This window comes from Anabrus simplex, chromosome 1 (genome assembly GCF_040414725.1).
Source record: "Anabrus simplex isolate iqAnaSimp1 chromosome 1, ASM4041472v1, whole genome shotgun sequence".
Taxonomy (NCBI): domain Eukaryota; kingdom Metazoa; phylum Arthropoda; class Insecta; order Orthoptera; family Tettigoniidae; genus Anabrus; species Anabrus simplex.
The window spans coordinates 1254993274-1255018382 of NC_090265.1; the positions used below are offsets into that span (position 1 = coordinate 1254993274).

Sequence of the window (25109 nt, forward strand, 5' to 3'; positions counted from 1 at the left end):
GTGAGGAAACTACCAGAGTTTCAGAACTGTGTACCAGCAGGTTCCTTGGTTGAGATGAGGGAGTCGGGTTACATAAACGAAGAGTTAATTTTTTGCATGGTTACGGTATTTTGTAAGATAATTCAACCATTACAGAAAACAACTGAACTTCAACTTATTCAAGCTGATAAACATCAATAAGAACATCTGAAAGACAACCAATGTGGATTTTGCCATCTGCATTAACTGCGAGAAATCTGTGAGAAAACATTCGCAGTAGGCAAATTTGTAACAGCCGCAGGGTTTTGAGAGTTTTGTAGACTTGCTTATTAAATTTGTTATTCTATACACTGACCACGATGTATTCACGATGACAGCTAACCTCCAACTGAGTGTGCGAGTCAACACAGCTCCATCCTGTAATAGAGTATGTGTATGATGTCATATATTTAACACAAATTTTAGCTTACTTGTAAGCACTATTTTCATGAAAACGTTTCAGATTTTATTTTATTTTTTATTTTTTCCCCAAGAGATAGCCTTCTCTTTTATCTGTCAATTGCGACATTAAACATAATCATAAGCTAAGTACTCCCGGCGATATACGCGTTCTACACAAACAGTAAAAGACTTTTACAATTTTCCTTCTATGTACCCGTTGTCGAGGAACGTGAGTCTACGTTACAACTACCCTGGATTCAATGGCAGGACTCCAGTACCTGGTAACATGAAATGTGTGTCGCAGACAGAGAATGTGTATGAAGAGAATGGTACTGCCAGCAGTACAACTGCAATAAAAAACAGGCTTCTCTCTTTTATATCATTCTCATAAGGGTATATTTAAACAATATTGTCAATAATGTATGCCACAGTAAAACAATTCTAATGGTACTGCAAATAAAGGCCAAATCCAAATTTAATGAATTTGGATGGAAAATGTACCACCTTACCCTATGTAACTATTTGGGGGCTCATGAAAGGATGAGTATCCTGGCATTTGAAATTACTATCCCACCATTTTCCTAGAATGTGTGTAGGAAAACCCTGTGATTAAAATAAAACTATAGTCTGGAACAAATACTGTCAGAGCCAGTATTCAATCCTGTAAAACTCATGGTTCCCAGTATTGTGAAACATGCACCCATTACAGTGATGAGTTCCTAGATTGAGCTGTTCCCTTACTACCCAGTATTTACGCAGACTCTGTAGAACAGGATCAAAACCTGGATGGATTCGGGATACCTACTTAAAAAACAGAAAGCAACACAAACATGTATGAAGTAAAGCTGGAGCAATGTGAAGTGAGGTACTTCAGTGGCATGTAACATGAATCAAGGGTGGGGAAAAGTCAATATTTTCAAAACAGACATGGAGATAAAAGCTTTTGAAAATATAGAAGGTAAACATCATATCGTGAATTATTTATTTCATCATTTTATAATAAAAAAACTGTAATAATCTAGCACAGTATGAACAGAAGATAGAACCATGCAAAATATCAGAAGATGACAGGGCTTAATTTGAGGAAATAAAAAAGCATGCCACTTAGATAAGAGAAAGAAACCCAAGAGAGCCAGAAATATATTTAGCATTAAATTCACTCTCTTTGTAAACAATCCACATGTGAATAGATCAGGCCTTAGAAAAGGATAACTTGGTTGAAATAAATCTACCATGTCTGGTCGTCAATCTTCAAACAGAAAGTATTGGGTTTCACATTACTCAAGATGCCTGCAGCTAGAAATACAAGTAAAAAAATAAAACTATGATTTATGGAAACTGGGTATCAAAGATACAGAGTATAAACACAGGTGCCATTAATGCAGTACTGTTATTTCAAGATTTATACTCGCCTATATTAATGAACAGATTATTATTTATATCAATGAACAGATTATTCAAAAGAAGTTTGTGAATACAACAATATTGCTATTGCTAATATTAGACACGTCCTTTTCATAGTATTATAGAACTCTGATATAACACAGCACACCAAGAACATTTCTGGCAAGAGAGATTTTACCAAGACCAGTCACAAATTTCTCTCTTAGCTAAGGGATAGCATTCAATACCTGTGCAATAAAAACACAGTCAAAATTGAAGACAATGTTATATTGCTGGAGTTTTTCAAAATAGAAAAACTTCAATGTAATTCTCACACAAGCTTATGTTTGTGTATAAAATATACTGGGCTTGATATGAGCAACAAGCTATCTTAAACAATGGTAGTACTACCATGCGTTTGCAATGGTACCATAGAATAAAATTTTCACCTCTAATTGACAACGCACTGCTGAGATAGTCTAAATATAGGGCATTAGACACCTCTTAGTAAGCACACTGAAGCCTATGTTGCTCTCAGTAATATACACACAACTTTTATAATTTCAATTTATATTTCAGATTGCTCTAATTGTAACAAAATCTCAAAAGATACAATCATACTGTCTGTATCACCAGCATCCCCTACAATATGAAACAGAACTCTGTCAATATTCAATGTTTTTATGTTCACCTTTCTTCAATATTGTAAATTTCATGTTTCAAGATGTATTTGATCAAATTATATGTCTTATTTCCAATGTTAAAATGTTAGTTCTATAATCACCCAGTTCATCTCGCAAATATCAATCACAAGCCACGTCATTTCTTTATAGCTAATTTAGCTCATCCTCAAAAAATTCCTTTTAAGCATGATCTTTTCATATCAGATCTTTAGTCATCATATTTAAGGATTCTTTTCTTTACAATAGTAATAAAATTAACTTTATGAATCCATACCACTACATGATTACCATAACATGATTATCTCTTCTATTTCAGTATATTGTTCCCAAAATGATGATGATGCTTGTTGTTTTAAGGGGCCTAACATTCCCAAAAAGCATGAGCATTCTAGATAAATTTGTGGGCTAAGATGGAGATATTTATCAACGGATAACTGAATCCTTGAGGTGCTTAACATTCCATTTCCCCTCTTTTTGTTCATTCATTCATTTATTTTTTTATTTACTTCCTTTCTGTTCATGTCAAGAAAGAGATGAAAACCAAAACAACTGGTATAATCTTGAAATACAAGACTGAACCTTTGATAACCACCAGCAACCATAACGTCTAGTGGGAAGTGTCAACCGAGTTATGAATCAAATTTACGTTAAGACTTACTAAATAAGGGAAGTATTTGTACTCACCATGAGATCCTAGGAGTTTGTAAAACCTATATTCCAAATGCAGTTGAGGAGCCTTTGACTTCATAGGTTCCTGAAATTAAAAATTATGTAGAATAATACTTGATTAAACTTGATCAACTTCTTACGTCAAGGTACACAAAACCTTTCCCACAGCCCAGCAGTGCAGCCTGCATACAGGAGGTGCATGTGTGACAGAAAGTCTGCAATAAATACATTGTCACATAAGCTATTTCTGACAACCAACCAACCAACCAACCAACCAACATAAAACAACACAAAAATAAAAGTATTCACATATATCACGCCAGAAGATGTTGAAACTGTCTCCCTTCATTGTTCAAGCATTTCTGGCACCTGCTTAGGAAACTGCTCATTACCCTCTGCAGTTAACTTCAGGAACTTTGTACCCATTCGAACAGAAACATACGAAATTTCCAATTCCTGAGCAAGTTGCTGAAGTGATTTTGTACGAGAACTTTCTAGTGTTACTGATGTTACCTACGGTTTCTTGTGTGAGCACTGTACATGGTTTATTACATTTCTTATCAAGGAGACTTTCCATCTTACGTAATTTATTTACTAATCTATGAATCGTCTGAAATGGAACTTGAACATCAGAAAACCTCTCTTGAAATAATATTCTTACTGCCCTTGCACTTTCTGTATGGACGTATGAATCGTAAATGAATATTCTTTGGGGAACCCGACTTGAGCCACCTGAGCCATTTCACAGAATTCACACACTGAACTAATGTCAACAATGAAACATGTGCCACGTTTGCAAACGTTCAACAAAGACTGAAACCTGGCATGGTAGTGAGGCCTTGAATACATCCGGCAGTTTATTTAGACTCACTCACTCACGAATTCCTGCGCAAGGAACAGAGCAGTTCCACTTTATTCTGCTCACCCGGCATAATCACGCATTTACAAGCAAAACATATTAAGTCATAAATCTTACTTCTGACAGAAACAGTTATGAAAGTTTTCAGTTTTCCAATCTTAGAATTTGAATCAGAATTTTTTTTATTTTTTTATTATTATGCAATAGGTTTGTAAAAGTATTGCCAGACTGAGTGGCACTTCGCAGGTTCAATCCTGGCTCAGTCCGGTGATATTTGAAGGTGTTCAAATACGCCAGCCTCGTGTCCATAGATTTACTGGCACGTAAAAAGAACTCCTGTGGGACTAAATTCCAGCACCTCTGCATCTCTGAAAACTGTTAAAAGTCGTTAGTGAGACGTTAAGTCAATATTATTATTGTTTTAGTCTTCAGTCCACAGCTTGGTTTGATGCAGATCTCGATGTCACCCTATCCCGTGCTAACCTTTTCATTTCTACTTAACTATCGCATCCTACATCTGCTCTAATCTGCTTATCATATTCATACCTTGGTCTACCCCTACGCATGAATCATATATCAGTGTATAATCATTTATTCCTTGTGTCTGGTGCTAGGTTAAGGAATTCTCTCCCTCTGAGAGTTCAGAACTACACAACATTAGCCTCTTTTAAAAGACCACACTGGGATTTCCTCATAAGCTCATAGCTGGGTTGTATGAATGGATGAGTGAATGTGAGAATGAATGACGTGTATCAAAGTATTTACATTAATTCATGCTTATATTAATATATACACTAAGTCATGTAGATTATGTGTCCTAAGTAACTCTAGAGCCAATGGTGTATACCATGGTACACCTTACTTGTTTATTTTTAAATTACTGTTAGAATCATCATTAGTACCCACTGTCATTTAGTTACAAATAGAATTTAATCAATACATTATATTCCCCTTTTTAGATTGCAGATTGTATGTTAAAAACTCCTATCACCAATCACCACGATCGTCATAATCATCACCTTATTAATTTGTAAGAATAGACAATCTAATATATAATAAAGAATGTGGTTAAGTGTAAGAGAGGGCCAAGAGCCTTAACTCTGCCACTTGCAAAGGAATAAAATAAATAAATAAATAATCTGTACAATTACTTCGCTGAAAGGTAATCTTATGGAAATGACATTTTATTCGTATGGGGCTGGAATGGTAAGAGAGTTTGCTAGGAAAAAAGATATTACTTCAATTTTGTGTTTTTTAACACGGAGTGAGACTGAACACAGTACCCTGGAACTTCAGAGTAAAAAGAGATCTTTGAAAAATGTACAGCTTTGTTAACTCGTGTAGTTACCTGGGACTTCAAAAAATTGACATCTTACATGTTAATGCTGGGAAGAAACAGAAGTCAGTGACAATTATTGGCCCGTCAAAGCAGGTAGGCAGCGTTCTGCTAGTTTACTTATATTTTTATTACGTGTTCAGTGGCGGTGGTCCCTTAGGGGCACAGGGGCACGTGCCCTGTCAAGTTTTTGCACTCAGAATTTCAGGAAATAATTTACAATGTAGTTGGGCTACAGCCGAACAACAGATTTATTTCTAAAAATATTATCACGACTAAATGTTATATTCTTAACTGGATTATGGATTTTGGTAGGTATTTAAACCCACAATGTCTTTTAAGCACGAAAAGAGGATACCTTTTGTATTTAAAGAGACAAACCGTTGCCGTCAGCGCGATAATGACTGCAGGAGCCTTGCTAGGCCAAGTGGCAGGCGAATTGTGCAGCTCTGGGCACTAGACCGTCTCATGCCCAAAAGATGCACCTGCACATTAGAACACAGTATTTGAAGATGGTGAACGTCCATGACAGCTGTGGGCTTGTGTGGGTGAGCGGGCGATGGGGAGTGCTTCAGGTTGGGCACACAGATCCTTGAGGACTTCTGCAGCGCATGCGCATAGAGCAAATAACAGATCATGAGAAATATCCATGCTTTACAAACATCAATATAGCCAATTCGCCATTTCTGTAACTAAAGTAAATCTAATAATATTTTAGTCTTGTTTATTTAAAAACCGCGTTCATATCGCTCCTGCAGGGATTTAGTTGTTTTCAGATGTTTATTAAAATAAGTTATCTTAAATGAGGTTACCGTGTTTCTTTATCTGATATAAGTTATATCAGATAACAAACTGACCAATAATTAGCAACGGTAACATTTTGTTCCGGCACTTACCACGCGTTCTCTTTTGCTTGAGGTGCTACTGATAAGTTAGTTACAATAACACTGGATGTGACGTGAATTCTCTTCACTGTTATATTTTGTGTATTTGTGTGCTTGTTTATTTCAAAATGAATAAAATCAGTGAGTTAATTAGAAAGCAATTAAATTTTGAGACCAGAGTTCGTGCCAAGAGTTCAGGACCACAGAGACCTGATATGATTATTGTGCAGCAGACAGAAAGAAAAAACAGGAATTTCAACAGAAAATTTAATAGTGGTATGTATTCTAAAGTGAAATGGTTATGTAGATGCTAAGGGAGAAATTCTTTTTTTTTTTTTCCTTGCATTCTATTCAGTGTTGACGATGCATGGAGCACAACAGGTGTCAAAGATTTAAAGCATTTGAATGAAAAACTGAAAAATGCAGTGAATCGAGGAAACATTTAAACAACGAAATGGATCTCGCACTTCTAGGTGCGCTGGACATAAGGATGCAACCTGATAGTGAGTACAGACTTTCACTTCGTAAACAGCATGAACAGGTCGACAAAAAGATATATTTTACTCCTCTGATTGATTGTGTGAAATTCTGCGGTGTGTTTGAACTTGCGCTCCGCAGCCATGATGAATCAACCGATTCAAACAATCCTGGAATATTTTACGGTTTAGTTGACTTTGTAGCTAACTTGGATATCGCAATGAAAGAACATTTAGAATCTGCAACAGTTTTTAAGGGTACATCGAAGACGATACAGAACAATATACTAGATGCTATGCTCGAAGTATGCGATACTTTTATAATGAAAAAAATTAGTGCTGTTAACTACTTAGCCATCCAAGCAGATGAAACATCTGACAATGCAATGAAAATACAGGTGGTGCTTATATTTCGCTATCATATAAATGGTGAAACACACGAGTGATTTTGGGGTTTCTTTCTGGCATCCAGTCATACAGTTGAAGGTATAAGCTCTGTGATTTTTAGCAAATACAGTAGAGACAATACGCGACACTCAGCAAGATATCGGGGGGACAGCTATTAGAGCTCTCTCTAGCGGGTAGACCTGAGAACTACTGATTCTGTCATAAGAGCACGTGTATTTGTGTGTGAAGTTTTTGGTGTTATTTATGCGTTTTCAGTGAGTTGACATAATTAAATAGTAGAGTGTGTCATTCTTTGATATCTTCTCTCAACATGAGAGCAAGGTATGTGCTGTGTTTGGCTGCAGTAACTATGAAGTAAAGAAGAATGCACGGTCTTTCTTTTGCCTCCCTTGTGACAAGAAAATGTAAGTAATATTGTGTTTTGCATATATATTCTTCCAGTGACAATGAGATTTTTATAGTACTTCATAATCTTCTGACCTGCTCGACCCATATTTTAACTGGCTTAAAATACAATACGCATATTTTATTGTATAGTGCAGCAGTTAACCTTGAATACCGATGTGTTGCTGTAGGTGTGATCTGTGGGTTTTGAAATGTCACAGAAGTGATTTGGATAAGGTGTACAAGAAAGAAGGGACGTAACGCTTATATAAGAATTATAAGATCTGTTCAGATAATTTCTAGGCCAGTGACTTTAGAAATCCTCGACTATACAGCCAAGGGTATGTTACATTTTTACTCTAATTGTACGTAAATATTCCTCAAAGCATCACTATCGACAACATTTTCATACTTTTCTTTCTTTTATCCCTCTTCCCAGATTAAAGCCGGGATTTTATAGATTTTCTTTCTGTTAGTAGGCTTCATGTTAGAGGAAAATTGTCCAGCTTTTAAATGTTAATTCATTGCATCATGTGTGTAAGGAATGTGCCGATATTTTTATTGACAAGTGTCTTAATGTGATGATAATGTTTTTTAAATAAGAGAAAAGACAAATCTAACCATAAAAGTTCAGGCAGAAATGCTAAAGCAAAAAAGTAATGCATAAATGAAAGATCAAGCCATTTCACAGCAGTCCATTTCACATCTTGTTTATATGTCTAAGTTCAGTCTTTAAATAATAACCTTTTAAATAATTCTGCTTTCATTTATCCAGAATTGCTTTAGCAACTTTGAAGTTAATATCTCAATAAGACTTCCTTTCTAGACGTAATTTACTTATCCATTTTCGTATATGCATTTCCATTAATATTTGAATTTAGCGCAACTTTTCAGGTCAAGTCACAAGGAGCGCCACCGTCGAATTGTCTCCCATTTTAACAAGGCTAAGGGCCTGTACTGTTGGGAGATCAGAAGAATGCACATGCTCGGTGAGGCACGGGGTGAAGGGATCTTCACCAGCACAGCCAGTGACGCAATGGTTACCATAGCAACTCCGCTACTACCCAGGCGACTTTATATTGTCTTCTACTGGCAGCTCTTCGCTCTTGTCAGTTGTAATCCAGCAAACCGCAAAGTGTGAGTCAATGTTTTCGTGTAGCAGATAAGAGCCGATCTGTCTGGGCAGAACAGGAAGTTTGTGCTTGCAGGCCACATTCCTCATTTTTGCATTCTTCTCATCTCTACACAGTACTACGACTGTCAGATAAACAGCCAGATATGTATGCTGCAGTTTTACAAACTAGAAGTTAAATATTTTCTTGCGTACTACCAATGGATTTTAACGACGGTATTGTAATGCGGAAGATGTAGTAACATTTTTATTGGGTTGGTTTTAAGGTTACTGAAAATATAGTGAAATTTAGCGCGGAGGTATACGTGTTCCCTGGTGTTTTCGTTTGTTTAGCTCTATTCCTTTTGAAATTGTATTACTAGAATCCAATATCAGACTCTTATTAAGCTATAGTGTGGAAGTCCAGGTCAAAAACAGAATTAGGACTGAAATATACACATACGAAGAAATGTTAAAATTAATTAACTGTATAACGAAACTGAAACTGTTACAGAAAATAAAAAGACTGAAAATGTAACCTGGACGCAAAAGTTAAGATTCAGGTTATGTATCTTTTTTGTCTAGTACTATTTACGAGGTTGCGCGTTACGACGAAAGTGAAGTTTATATTCGTAATTAATGCCACTGATGCAGCGTGGGATCATTAATTTGATTATTAATTAAATTTATTGTTTGCTCATTGAATAAGTAGTTAGTTTCTTTCTTTTCAATACAATGTGAGAATAGTAACTGGCAAGCATTTATCTCACTTTAGCGTAAATACTTTTGTAGCAAGTTGTTATGAAGTAAAAGAAATATAACCTCCTTAAAATCCTCATTCGACGGACGAATCGCCATGAACGACGTCGTATACCTTTACTCCATATGTGCGTCGCGGATAGATTTGGAATAGAACCCACGCTTTTGACACGCATTTTAATGATTAGGAAATGTGTACCATCACCTCTAGTACCCTACCGACTACTATTTACAAGGTAAAAAAACGTTAGACTATTGGGACTCGAACCCACGAAAAACTGCTGAACAGCAAACTTTGATGCCCTAACGACCACGGCTACCCATCAAGCTTACGGTTGACTGCTTGTGTACTACTGATCTTAGCCTACAAGGAATACAAAGTCTGCCCAATAGCCACTCATAGCTCTCCGCCCTGTGGATGCTATATTTGCCGCTAGAGGCGCTGCGATTCAACCTCACATGAACACCTCGGTTGGCAGTATTTCTACACGTTGTATGCTTACTGGTGACGTTTACTACGAAAGTTGAATGTTAATATTGATAGAAATAATGAAACTCAATAATGAAGAATAACTGTGCGCCGATTTCGATTTCGTTTCTCCAGGAGGAACGAAGGCGTATCTCTCGAATAATCCCATAAGCATGCTCCTGTGGAATGTAGAAGGGCTAAACGGACTACTAAAACTAGCACCAGAAAACGCTTTACAAACATCAGACATACTAGTCCTCACAGAAACATTCCTCACGAAACATATAGACATACAAGGATTCTACTCTATCCACTCCCTAGCAAGGAAACCAACAGAAGGAAGGCCATCAGGAGGTGTATCTATCTACTACAAACCATGGATAGGACCCATGAAGACCCTACATACAGAAGAAAATCTAATAATTGCAAAAACAATCAAGTTCACTGTAATAGGCATTTATATAAGCCCGAACACAGACTTAGAAGAAATAATGGAGCTCCTAAAGCTTTCCTTCAGGAAAATTCCAAACACAGAAGAAAATATCATACTAGCAGGAGATATGAACTGCAGACTAGACAAACCCGACATGAAATGTAGAGCTGTCCTCACATTTCTTGATGAAGAAAATTTCAAATTAGTGAATTACCCAAAACATAAAACTTACTTTGCCCACAATGGAAGTAGCACCATCGACCTGGTATTCCATAAAGGAGACGATATACACATTCTAGAACAAAAGGGATTGTGGACTTCACCAGTAACCCCGCTGAGAAAACACATCCCCATACAGACCAAATTCTCACTCAAGATTCCAAAGAAAGTTATAACAACACATGAAAAAATCACCGTATCCAGAAAGATAAACTTGGCAGAACTAGAGAGAGCATTAGGAAATGTAACTGAAGCAGAAGAGGCAATCAAAGAAAGTGATTTAAACAAAGCCCTAGCAACAATCAACAATATGCTAAAAGCAAGTATAACCCACAAAATGAACACAAGAAAAGCTCAACTGTGTTTCGACAAGGAGTGCTACACAGAAAGAAAAACCACATTAAATGCGTTGCATAAAGCCAAGATGACGTCAAAACCAGAAGATCTACAAATATACGGCGAAAAACGAAAATACTACAAGAACCTACTAACACAAAAACGCAATCAATACATAGAGAAAGAAGGTGAAAAAACCGCTGAAGAAGCAATAAAAGACCCATATGTAGCCATTACACCCAGAAGATCATCAAGAAGTAGCAACGTAGAAATAGGAACCTGGGAAACGCACTTCACTCATATTCTCAACAATGCAAGGAAACAGGCGGCGTACGAAATTGAATACAACAACCAGCTTGAAGCGATACCTCCCATCACCAAAGCAGAGGTGTTAGACACTATCAAGGTTACAAAATGCAAAAGAGCCGCTGGACCAGACAGGTTTTATAATGAGCACCTTAAAGAATCCGCGCAGCATCTAGCAGAAATATGGTCCAAACTGTTTAATAAATGCCTAGAATTAGGAAATATTCCCGATGAATGGAGAAAATCAACATTTATAACCCTCTATAAAGGGAAAGGTGAAACAGCGACCCAAACTCACACAGAGGAATCGCTCTAGAAAGCAATATCTTCAAGCTGTTAACAAGAATCCTAACCAACAGGATAGTTGAAGAAGTAGACCCCAAAATGCCAGAAGAGCAATTTGGATTTAGAAGAGGAAGAGGAACCCTGCATGCAATCCAAAACCTACTCAATGACATAGAAGAAGCACAACGGCTTCACAAAGGAAAATTTTATGCAGTCTTCATAGACTATACAAAAGCCTTCGACATAATAGACAGGAATATACTAATGTCAAAACTCCAAACTATGGCTGGAAATACTCACCTTACAGCTCTAATAAGAAATATTCTGGCATACAACCAGATCACCATAGATGATGCGACCCATAAAACAAAGGAAATCACCCAAACTAATGGAGTGCTGCAAGGTGATCCACTCAGCCCCATACTATTCAATATTGCCACCGCGGACGTAACAAAAGCAATCAGAGAAAGAGCAAAGGATGCAGTGATCTACATATATGCAGACGACATGGTCCTAGGGTCAACAAAGAAGGAAGAGCTCCAACACGCTTTCTCAGCGCTGGCTGAATGGGCAGGAAATAACAGCCTGAAAATAAACTGGAAAAAAACTCAACAGATGGTCTTTCGGAAAGGCGGACGAAACGCAGCAAACGACAACATAGAATACGAAGACGGCAAAGTGGAAATAGTAAACTCATTCAAATACCGGGGAATAACCTTACAGACTACTGGGACGTTCAGACTACACATAAAAGACAAAGCAGTTGCAGCCATGAAAGCCATGTACGACATCAACAATCTACAGCAGTTATCCTTAAAAACAGCTATGCGCCTATTTGACACAACGATCCTACCAATACTCACCTATGGAATCCACTTGATATGGGAAAGACTAACAAAGAGAGACCTGGCCACCATAGAAGGAGTTAAGGCAAAATTCCTAAAGACCATAATGGGCATTTCAAAATACACGCGTTCCCGCCTAACATACGAACTAGCACGGGAACCCTTTCTTATTGAAGAACTGAGGATAAAACTACCACTGCCATCCACAATGAATGTAGAAGCACGCCTAGCGGAGAGGCGGAAGAAGAGAGAAGAAATTCCGCTAGAGTTCTACAGCACAGATGCCATGTTGGATCGAAATTGGACGAACGCCAACCAGAAGCTAAGACATGTGATAATAAAACTAGCAGTACACGGGTACCACCATAAAATATGTAAAAATATGTCTTATCGCGACCCAAATGAAAACTGTGAATGTTCTCTGTGTGATCAGTTCTGTGACATGTATCACATCACAAGATGTAAAAACAACAACAAATCTCGTGCGCTTTTCTAATAATAATAATAATAATAATAATAATAATAATAATAATAATAATAATAATAATAATAATAATTTTGTTTTGACGGAAACCTTGGCTGAATAGTCAGCGCTGAGGCCTTTGGTTCAGAAGGTCCCGTATTCGATTGCCGGCCGAATGGGTGATTATAATCACGTCTAATTAATTCTTCTGGCTCGGGGACTGATGTTGGTGTTTGTTGATACAGTGATTACTAGACCTCTGATTTTTAGGTGCTAAAATGTTGTTTTAGCTGCTTAAAACAGAGTCTCAAATAGGCTCTACAATATTTTTAGGCAGCTGCAGTTTTATGTATCTTAATATGCATTATTTAAAACACCGTGTTGATTTTGCTAAATTGATAATAATTCGTTATGGGGAAATATAAAACAAGTTTCACTCACCTCTTGCTGCAAACGTCGCAGAATATAATTTTACCATCCGACGTGAAACGGGTAAATTCTTGTAAATTGAGGATGAATTGGAACCTGACACTTTCGGCTTAATTCACACACTGACCAAATGGGAAAAGGGTATATAATCATATTACAATGGTGTACTGATGCGTACCGTGTTGTAAACGAGGCTCTAGAAATAAAGTTCCTGGAACTAGTTTCCATGAATTCCCTTGCCAAGAGCCAACTAGCGAATTATGGATTAAAGCAATAAGCAGACAAGGTACGGTACAGTAAATACGCAGACCATGTGACGGCAAAAATTAGGTTACTTAATATTATTGCTCCTGTTTTGATGATAATAATTTCCTTATTCTGTTATGTAAGTGGTACCAAGGATAAGTTATGGAACCCTAGTGACCTCTCCGTCGAGCGCTGCAATGGCATATATTGGAGGGTAATTTGTAAGAGTTGTCGAAGACCACATGCCATGTCAAGAGTGTGTTGATAAAATTAGTAGTATCCAGAGTCTATCTCCACTAACTTCATTAATAAAAATCAAAGACAGAGGTGGTCTCACGTCTCAGGTATCCAAAGCCAAGTTTTGTTTCATTGCTGATGAAACTGGGGCAAGTAAGGGACGAAATGTTATCGGTAACGCTGGGCAGTCCAAAAATAGCACGAATATTAACCGAAATACTGTTGCCACGTGTTGCTAAAAATCCTATTCTACAGTGTGGGAAAAGTGATCATCCTGAGGAACAAAGCAGAATACTACCGCAGAAGTTTCTGCACTCCTCTGTCACTAACTGCGCTAATGACATGACAGATGAGTATACTTCTCGAGAAGAAAATATCAAGGAAAATAGTTAGTCGTCCCTTTTCACTGAAAAGCTACGGTGCGTTAGTAAAAATATCTTGATGTACCCGCTCAAAGCCTGAGTCCCAACCAGCATTTATCTCAGGGAGTGTTACGGTCCGAATCCATCGCAACTACTACTCAATAAAAAAATATAATGTTTTGAGATATAAGATCTCAAACTAAATGTAAGGGCGCCATCCAATCAGTACTACAGGGTTGAACGGGACACACTAATCTTTATCTTTAAGGCTCATCACAAAACACACAAATTTATATATATATATTCAGATCAAAGGGAAATTATGAAGGCTCCGTCCTAGGAATGGGGACGGATATTTAAACGGTCACCAAGGGTTTACTATTCTACAAGAACAAGAATCTGGAACTGTTTCCTTGCAAATGCTAAAGGAGCATTTATTTAAGTAAACAAATGAAATTTTTACACACAATCAAAATCTGTTGACCCTTGATTTGCCGGTAATTTGGCAAATTATTCCTGAAAAATGATTACATAATATTTGTCACTTTTGACCACCCTTCCATTTTGGTGGTAGAACCGTTGATATCTGAAGGTATCAGATTTACCTTCGTTAACACCATGACCCTATTTGATCATGGACCAATAACCTGTTGGCTAAGTAGGCGCGATCACATGGACCATGTTATCGCCTCTACTTTAATTGAGATGAGACCACCCCGGGAAACTACAAACTCTCCCCGGGTTCCTAACCAAGATATGCTAATCGTTAGTTGAAGGAATACGACAAAGGGACTCTAACCTAATGGTCCAGATGTAGGGATTTGCCTTCATTTACACAATTTAACTTAACTTATTATTTACAACCAATTGACATTATTCCGTTAATTCGCCAGCTGACTTCCCTAGTATTATCCATCATCATCGTCCGAAATAATAAGAGAAAAAAAAATTTAATAAAACAAAAAAAATATTTTATTAAATATTATTATTATTATTATTATTATTATTATTATTATTATTATTATTATTATCATCATCATCATCATGTTTTTGTGGAGATCATGATTTTCGTAACCCGTAATCATCCTCGGACTAATATTTCAACTTTTCGCGATTTTATTTATTTTCATCTGAAATAAATAAAAGTACCTTCATTGATTATTCTTCTTCTCCTTCTTCAAATATTCTCATTATTATTATTATTAGTTAAAAATCTCAAATTTTTCATTTCAACTCCCAACATCATAATTATGTTCAAATTAAAAAAAAAAGTAAATTCTTCCAAAAAAAATACCTTTTTTTATTATTATTATTATTATTTAAAAAAAATATAATTTCGCCTGTTACACGGTAGTCCACTCTTAATATGTTTAACGCATAACCCCTTTTACAATTCCTATTTATTTTGGCACTAATCAATCCAGATATGATTTACTTGGAATATTATTATTATTATTACTTCTTTCGAGAATCTTTATTTTTATTCCCCATCTTTATAATTTGGTCACATACGTTCTCTCCCAAACAGACATCACCAAGATCCGAATTCACATCGGTCAGGACATACTAGTGTTCGAATCCGCCACCTCATTTTTGTACTGCCGTTAATTCATGGAGACCATATGCTCCTAAGACAATTCTCAAATCCCATAACACCTTGCAGTTGGGCAAATACCTCCAATCTCTGCAAGTGTTAAATTATTCCTTCCTTTTTCCATTTTGAAGTCTATTTATCCATTGGAACTCTTCAAAACATTTTCACCAATTAACCCTCGGTGTGTGTGGACTCTATTCTGCCCCTCAATACACCGGTATATAAATACAACCTCTATGTGGGCCTTTAAGATCCATCTATTTCTTCATCAACATCAGTACAATTCACTTTCATTTCGGGCCGGATTTCTGTCCCACAAAACTCCAAATCTCAACCTTTGGCTCAAATCCCTCTGGATCTTAAACATAGCGTGACCATATTATAACAGTGCCTATCTCGTTTCTACCAAGATTATTTATGGTTATTATGGCGTCCAAAAAAAGCGTTAAATCAAACATTTAGTGTTAAAACCGGATTCACTGCACAAATTATAATTATTCACGGCACCGGTGATCTCCACCTTTAAATTACTTTAATTTGCAATCATACTATCCAACTAGGCCCGTGCCTTTATTCTCAAGGATTATTATTAAACACGCCTTTACACATTACCAAATTCTAATGTCCTACTTCGACACTTGTACAGACTATTATTATTTTGTCCACTGGCGAACTTCGCGATATTTACACACATATCAATGGACTTCATTCCGTCCCACAACAATTTAAATCACTTGGCAATCCTACCTCTGGATTATCTTAACAACATGCCTGAATATCTATAAAAGTTCCGATAACGGAAACCCACTTTGGAAGCACTCCGAAATGAATATTTACATTATCTTTATGTGAAACGTGCTCCATAATATAGCAAACAACTCAAGCACTTGAATGAACAACTCAACCCAACTATACTCTATTTAATAATCAAAATTATGGTGAGTGCTTGATCTACTCTACATATTAATTTGTCCCTTTGTCTATCTATCTTTGAATTTATACGAGCCGTAACGGCTCGTTTCACAATCAAGTTACCATGATAAAATATGATTTCCTCCCCCTAACGATAGCTATCTATTAATACATTAAAAGGTACTCAACTCTGCCATTGTAGTCTGCTAAAACCGGACGAGAAGCCATAGCCCCTCCGGTTTTTAGCAATGCATCTCGCTGGTATTCATGCCAGCTTGAAGAATTAATCCTTGACCCTTTCCAACTTTACACATTCTGAATAAAAACAAATAAATTAACTGTTGCACTTTGGAATAAATTCCACCCTAAATTCTATTCACAAATTTTACACTCTCGGCCTTGTATCTAGCCCACTTAATGTAAATTTACATTCTTCCTTCCTTTCCCGGACACTAGGAACGTGGGATACCTCGGGATCCCCTTTACAACGGCCCGTGCGCGCACTTAAATTTCCCGTCTCACGTTCGTGTAGCTGACCAGGTATCAGTTTAGAATCGACTGTTTACTAGGTGACATAAACACTCGTGACCGTTCTCATGTAACGCACTTCCTAATCTGTTGGTAGAATCTCACACTCCGTAAGTTATGCTTTACTGAGTCCTGTCTATTTGAAACACTTCATACTAGTATACTGCTCCATACTGTACTATGAGCTACATCACGTCATGAATCACTGTACTATGTAACAATATAATACTTCGAACTCTACTCCATGAGTAAGTACACACTCGCACCCCTGGCGTAGTCACGGCTCGAACGCTTTGTCAAAAGTAGTCACGTACCACGGGCGTGGTATCCGCCCGAACACTTTGTCAAAAGTACTCCCGTCCTAGTGTACGACCTCATATTTATACTTGTATCCCCTCTCTTCCGAGTTCAACGGAGGTCATCTTGGAACGCACAGTCCCGATATCTTCATACGACAGTTTGCAGTTTGGCCGGTGGCTTATATATATGATCCAATGATGTAATTATGTTCTCAAATGCTCTATACCAATTCTCAACTATTATCGTTCGCTGGTAATGGATATATTCGCGAATTTAGCTGCCGTAACCCGGCTCGGGGTTTCGCGCTCTATTGTGGCGTCCTTTGCCTTCAGCCAATCAACGAATAGCGTCCATGAATTCTCAGAATCACACCATGCAATCTCCCGCAATTATTAACTTTATATAAGTTTTATGGTATAGTAAGGCTCCTAAATTCCACTTTATTGTGAATCGATACTTGACTTTTTTCTATAAGTTTAATCCACGGAGTTAGCCTCGCTAGTGCTTCTTACAATCCGAAGTTGTCGCCTTGCTTTGGTCAAGTGAATTTTTCCATTGGTCCACCTTACCCACGTGACCGGGAAGGCTCATATTTTTTTCTTCTAGTGCCAACCCCGTGTCCCACTCCGGCTAGTTACATGGAGATACCTCGCCATCATTTCTCAGAATTTTGCACACGGCTCCCTGCGCTGTTGCTACTACCAAGACTGCCCGGGGCTAGGAAAACTTTGGCAACAAGCTAGCCTCTCTCTTTCCTTGTTGTGACAAATTCTGAGAAACCTAATTCTGTCCCCCCATTGTGTTTGTTAATCTCACTGGAGACAAGAGTCTGTGGTATGGTGAAACCTGCCATCTCGGCCTGGCCTGTTCTTACTGTACGTACAGTAAGATACTATTTATTCTGAAAATGAAATATATATTCCTCATTAATTCATCATAGTTTCAACTGCATGACGCTTATCATACCCCCACCAGGGTGCACTAGTGCATACCTTATATCCTTTTAAATGCCAGACATAAATTGCGACAGTTTTACGTGTTATCTGAAATGAAAATCCACAGCTGAATTGAACTCCTAGGGGTAAAAGGTGAACATTTATTATTTTCTACTTCATTCTGCTCAGTAACGTATATAATATACAGGAAGTATAGTGTATAGGTAAATTTGTGCTGGTTTTAACTCCCGTTACCAATGCTAATGAGTGCTGATGTGAGGTGGTATACTAGCGCTGCAGCGGTCAAGACGCGCACTGCCAGGCGGACACTGTTTCTGAAGAGAACACTGCGAGTAAGCAGGCTTTGTATTCCTTGTAGGCTAAGTACTGATATACTCAGTAGCAACAACTTGCTAGCTTGGAAAATCTTTTAGAATTCTGTGATAGCTGGAAGCATGACATACTTTATAAATATATACATAAATTACATTGTAACAACTTAATTTCGCACAGCATCATACAGATGTAGATTCATCTTCATAAGTAGCCATCTTGATTCTTTACAGTAGCGTCCCCGATAAGAGCAAAGTCCCAGATATGAGCGTTAACAGCCTCTCCAACTTCGGCATAGCTATACTCGAGAATATTTTCCCAGATTGCACATAAACGAAAGTCGTAGTACGCGGTTTCGACCGAACTTCCAGATAAATGTCCAAACTGCCAAATAAATTTATACCGCACTTTTATCTGGTTGTCGTAGTACAGGCCCTTAATCCGTAAGTGTCGCGAATTGTCTCTACTGTATTTGTTTTTAGTGGACTAATAAGTAAGTTAGGTATTGACAAAACTCCTGAAAAACTAATTTGTCAAACATTTGATGGGGCTAGTGTAATGAGCGGTTAATAATAATAATAATAATAATAATAATAATAATAATAATAATAATAATAATAATATTCCGATGACACTGGCTGAGTAGAAATTTGCTTGCACTACAACATTAATTAATTAACTACAATGGCATTTATGCACAAACATTAATTAACAGGCTAACAGCTAATGCAATCCCAGCTGTTATGGCACTGCACTGTTTCAATGATCACGATCATTGATAATAGGCTAAAGGCTGAGTTCTTCCAGTTCCAAGAAAGGATATCTAGTGAGCTGGAAGACAACAAAAACTGTAATATATTGAACAGTGCCTCGAGCAACAGGCTGAACTGCTTGATGAAGCTGAACAGTACAGCCGGCGGAACTGCTTTTAGAGCTGCATGGTATTCCAGAGGAGCCGGCAGAGAACGTTTACGATAAAATAATCGGCACGGTGAAGCGCAAATTAAATATAGATATAACTATGTCTGATATAGATCGTTGCCATCGACTAGGGGTGCTAAAACGAACCCCAGCTCAGGTTGCTGCTACGGGTAAGCGCCCGATAATAATCAAGTTCGTGGGTTATCATGACCGGGACAGAGTTTGGAGGACTAAGCGGCTGTTAAAATGAACTGGCCTTCTACTGACAGAATCCCAGGCAGGTATCAGAAAAACTATTTTAAACAGGGCGCGTGATCACATCGAACTCCGACGGGTGTGGACACAGGACGGCCGCATTGTTGCTTAGAAGGACAATGGACAGAAAGTGTTTGTTAGCAGCACGGCACAATTAATAAGCCTTATATGAGCAAGCACTAGATTGACTGGGAAAATCAAAACGAGTTATATTATAGCGTGCAATGTCTGTGTATGTGGAAGTGACAGTGTGTGTGAAAGTGATTGTGTGAATATTTCGGGAGGTGCTTATGAAACAACTATGGTGAGTAGTTTGAATTTTTCTGTTAACTATGGCTAACGTACAGGAGTCAGTTATTTATACCGAACAGCATGTCCGTGATATCATTGACCCTGTCCCTCTTCGCTGTCGACCGCCTTCACCCCTACCTTCCCCCTCCCCAGTTGTGGCAGGAGACATTTTTAAGGAAAGGTTAGCTCCCACCAAAAATATTTTCAATGCCACATCAATGGGCAGTCGCTTGTTTGTCACTTTGACGAAATACAGGCGCTATTTAGAAACGGTAACTTGCATTGTATTTGTGTAAGAGAGACATGGTTACAGCAGTCACTGAAATCTGATCTCGTTAAACTGAATAACATGAGTAACGTCATCGTGTAGAGGGCGGCTGCACTATATATTGCCGTAGCGGCTTAAAAAGTAAAACAGTTATGACCTCAGATCCTAAGATTCCCTTTCGACCTGAATTCATGTTTGTTGAACTCTTGGTTAATAATCAAAACCTACTGATCGGAGCGGTACAGAATGCCCCGGACATACGACACATATCTGACCTAGAAGTAGCATTATCGAAGCTAACTCCGCTGTACGAAAACAATCATTCTTGGTGACTTCAATACTAATCTTCTAGTTACAAGTAACGAATCAACATCCTTACAAAACTTATTCCATGACATGAATTACAATATACTGACACCAGACGCGACTAACCTCGTTCATACAAACCACACGTCTCACACACTGATCGACCTTATTATAACAAACAATCCGCAGAAAGTGGTAAAACATGGACAGCTTGCTGTACCACGTATTTCGACCAACGATCTCGTATACTTATGTTACTCTCAAGATACCGAAGTACAAAACCAGGCACATAATGCGAAGGGACTTCGAAGCATTTTGACACTGAGGTAATACAAAATGAAGCATATCAACCGCTGTGGAAAGACATTCTACGGACTAATGACATTGATGATAAGGTTGACAGACTGCACTTATTAATACCAGGACTGTATGACAAATACGCTCCGAAGAAGCATATTCTAGTTTCTCACCCTTTGTCTTCTTGGCTAACAAATAAAATTAAGTCGGTCACGGCAAATCGTGATGCATGGTATAGGCAATTTAGGTGAACTGAAAGCACTAGTGATACCGAAAATTACCGTATTCTTCAAAATAAAATTAAGCGATGAATTCGTAACAGCAAGGATAAATATATTCAAGAGATAAACAGTAAAAGTTCAGCACTAATATGGAAACATTTGCATCAGATGGGTATAGGTCGCAGCCTGACCAAGCAGGCACACAGTATACCACTTGATCTAAATTCTCATTTTACGAAAGCAGCAAACACTAATAATATTACCAATAATAATGAGTATGATAACTATATAAATAATAATAATAATAATAATAATAATCATCATCATCATCATCCAGACGATGACCTAACTGCTGCTGCTGATATTAACGCCATAAATACTCATTCCCGAGTAAATGAAGTAAAATTCACATTCAAGAAAGTTAGTGCGATTTGAAGCGTGTAATTTATTCCCTCAAGTCAGATGTTCCGGGTAATGACGGCATACCATTATCTTTCATAAAAAATATTATTGGTGCAATTACTATTTCTAAAATTTCTAAACCACCTAAATCAGCAACATCCGTCAATAAAATTCACTATGGAGATGGAGTACTTTCTTGGATGTTCTAGTAATCAAGAAACCGGACGGCTCCTTAGGACGTACCGTCTATCGTAAGCCTACCCACAACTCGCTATCTTCATGCAGAATCTCATCACCATCCAGCACAAAAACAAGGCATTCTCACGACACTCGCCAAGTGGGCGAGACGAATTTGTGAGCCATCACATATCCAGGTGGAGATGGACACACTCAAAGTCGCGTTCAGGGGTAATGGTTACAGCGATTTGCACATTCACAGACCCCTACATCCCAGAGAAACGACCAAGCAAAGCTCACAGAAGGAAGAAGTGAAGGGAACTGCCTACTTGCCTACATTCACAACACCACAGATCGAATTGCCAAGGTCCTCCGCAAACACAATATAAAAACCGTGTTTGGCACCGCCACTAAAACTGCTCACAGTCTGAGTAAAACCAAGGACAAATCGTCCCCCCTTTTACATCCTGGGGTATACGAAATTCCTTTTACGTGCGGCCAAATATGCCGGTCTATTGGTACCCGTATCAAAGAACATGAACGCAATATTCGTCTCAACCAACCAGACAAATCGGCGATAGCTGAGCACGCTCTATCGTCGGGTCATGATGTCATGTTCCAAGATGCTCCAGCTCTTACCCACACTAGACACTACAGGTCCAGTGTTACACGAGAAGCTGAGGAAATACGTGGAAATCCTAACAATTTCAACAGGGACACCGGCTATCAATACCTGGTTACTAGCCATTAAGAATTTACGTAGGAAGTTCCCTTCCCTGTCCCTTCACTATTGTTATTTCGTCTCGGTGTTTTCCAAATTCCTACTTTCCTCGTCGCCAGATGTTTCATTCCAGGCTTGTGTCAATATCATTCACCTGTCTATGTCATATGTTACGCAAGTACGTTATGTGAACCGCTTAGTCTGAATGTGATGGGGGCCATCTGATGGCGAATGAACATACCATTTCCACTTCTATTATAACGTCCAAATTTCAAAGTGTCATTGTTTAAGAAGCTTTTCTCGTAGGACGCAAAGCAGTTTTCTTCGAAACGTTAAAAATTTACCTTATTTTCTTGACACGGCATAAGCCCAGAAACCTATACAGTATCAGGACATACATGATGAAATGTGTTCAACGCGGAGTTTTTATAAAATACGCGAAACACAATGCTTTGTAATCATCGTGTACTAAGAAAACACGTAAGTACACAACAAGAAGTATTTATTTTTTAAGGGCCTAAGATGCTCAACATTCCTATGAACAATTACGAAGAAGAATACCGAATACTATGCCGCTTTCACACGGCCGCAAAAATAGCACGCAACATCATCAAGGGCAAGGTCATTTTATTCACAGGTAGTTCAGGAGCATATGCTTATAAATTCTGACCAAATTAAAAACACATGTCACAGTAAACGGTGCCCAAACAGTCGTAACAATACACAATGTACTCCTCTCCAGCGACAATGCAGGCGTGTATTCGCGCATGCAGACGATCATAAAGGTGCCGGATGGCATTCTGTGATAGACTGCCCCAAGCTTCTTGCATCTTGCATCTTTTGATGCATTTCGGCCATGGTTCTTACAAGCTCGGCAGAACGCGTAAGTTCCCGCTTCATCATTACCATACGCATTCAACTGGCGAGAGATCCGACGAACTTGCTAGCCAGGGCATGTTGTACACCAAGTAGAGTACGTTGCGACGCAGCAGCTGTATGTGGACATGTACTGTCCTGCTGAAAACGCACTTCATCTTCGTGTCGACGAAATGGCAGTAGCACGGAGACAACAAACTGTGCAAAGTAGCGGGTACTGGTTACGTTACCCTGCAGAAACACCAACTGTGACCGCAAGTTGTAACTGATTGTCCCCCACACCATGAAGCCTCTGGTGGGACCTGGGTATCGTGGGCGAATGCACTCCGAAGTAGGCCGCTTACTAGGTCTACGCCGTACACATGTACGTTCATCACTCGCATACAGACCTACAGTATTCTCGTCACTGAAGACAACAGAACGTAAATTCTCTCTCTCCAGTAACTCCTTCACGACACCAGAGTAGCCGTACTTGGCGGTGTCGTTTTGTCGGTGGTAGCCTGGCCAGAGGCACAAGTAATCGTAATCCTGCTGCAAGCAGACTGTTCCCAATCGTCCTTGTTGACACAGTAGGTGCAACATGAGATTGGATTTCGTTCTTGGGTAATGTTCGGTCGGTCACCAATGCTAGCACACTGCGTCGATCTTGACGCGATTCTGTACTACGCGGACGTCGGGAGACTGTTCTACGGGTGTGGGAATGTTCCACACACCACCGCTGAAAGCAGCGACACCCCACCAACGCACTGTCCCAATATGTGCAGCAATCCGTCGATACGTCCATCAGGCTTCCATCAGGCCTAAAATGCGACCCCGTTCAAATGGCTGCAGTTGTTCAAGAGGAGCACGTACTCGTCGACTGGGCATGGCCGTACCCTCAAATGAATGTTGCAAACACTGTTCACCACTAACCTCAAGGGCAGGCCTCCTGAGCGTCATCTGATCGCCGATGTCCACGACAAATGATCACTAACAAAAAAAAAAAAACTCCAAAAACCAAGCAAAACCCCATGGCGCAACATCCCCGAAGGGCCATGGCCTACCAAGCAACCGCCGGTCAGCCAGAAGGCCTGCAGATTACGAGGTGTCGTGTGGTCAGCACGACGGATCCTCTCGGCCGTTATTCTTGGCTTTCTAGACCGGGCCGCCATCTCACCGTGAGATAGGTCCTCAATTGTAATCACGTAGGCTGAGTGGATCAAAGGCACAAGAAGAGGGCGGCAAAGAATGAGATGGATTGATGGCATAACAGACGTACTAAATTCCAGCTTGGAAAATCTTCGGGAGGCAGTGCAGGACAGAATAAATTGGCGTATTTTAATTCATGGGGTCACGGAGAGTCGAAATCGCCTAAATGAACAGAGACAGAGAGAGGCTGAGTGGACCTCGCACCACCTCTCAGATGCAAGTAAAAATCCCTGACCTGGCCGGGAATCTAACCTGGGGCCTCCGGGTAAGAGGCAGACACGCTACCCCTATACCGCGACAACAATCCCTCAGTATGCCCATATTATAACCTGGTGCCACTAAACACAGTCCTTGAGGACGTTGCAGTTTCCTTTTTCCGGCAGAGTATATAGCTTATGTAGCAAAACATTATATTAAGTGATTCTGGTGCTAACATCACACACCATGGCTGTTCATGAATCTGCTGCACCAATAAGTGTTGCGGGGAAAAAAGGTCAACATACCGCCGAGTCGGTACACGAGAGAAAGTGGTTTCTTTCGTCACCCAGTACAAAATGCAAAGCTTCTAAGATGGCTAAAAGC

General features: G+C 38.9%; 1 protein-coding gene across 3 annotated transcripts in view; it reads right to left on the reverse strand.

Annotated features, from left to right (window-relative positions):
* The window catches only part of gish (casein kinase I gish), a 645075-nt gene that overhangs the window by 372116 nt on the left and 247850 nt on the right, over positions 1-25109 (reverse strand). For all 3 annotated transcript variants that reach the window (XM_067137660.2, XM_068225467.1, XM_067137661.2), the window contains exon 3: positions 3171-3240. In XM_067137660.2, the coding sequence (XP_066993761.1) occupies positions 3171-3240 (70 nt within the window). The remainder of the gene's footprint in view (positions 1-3170; positions 3241-25109) is intronic.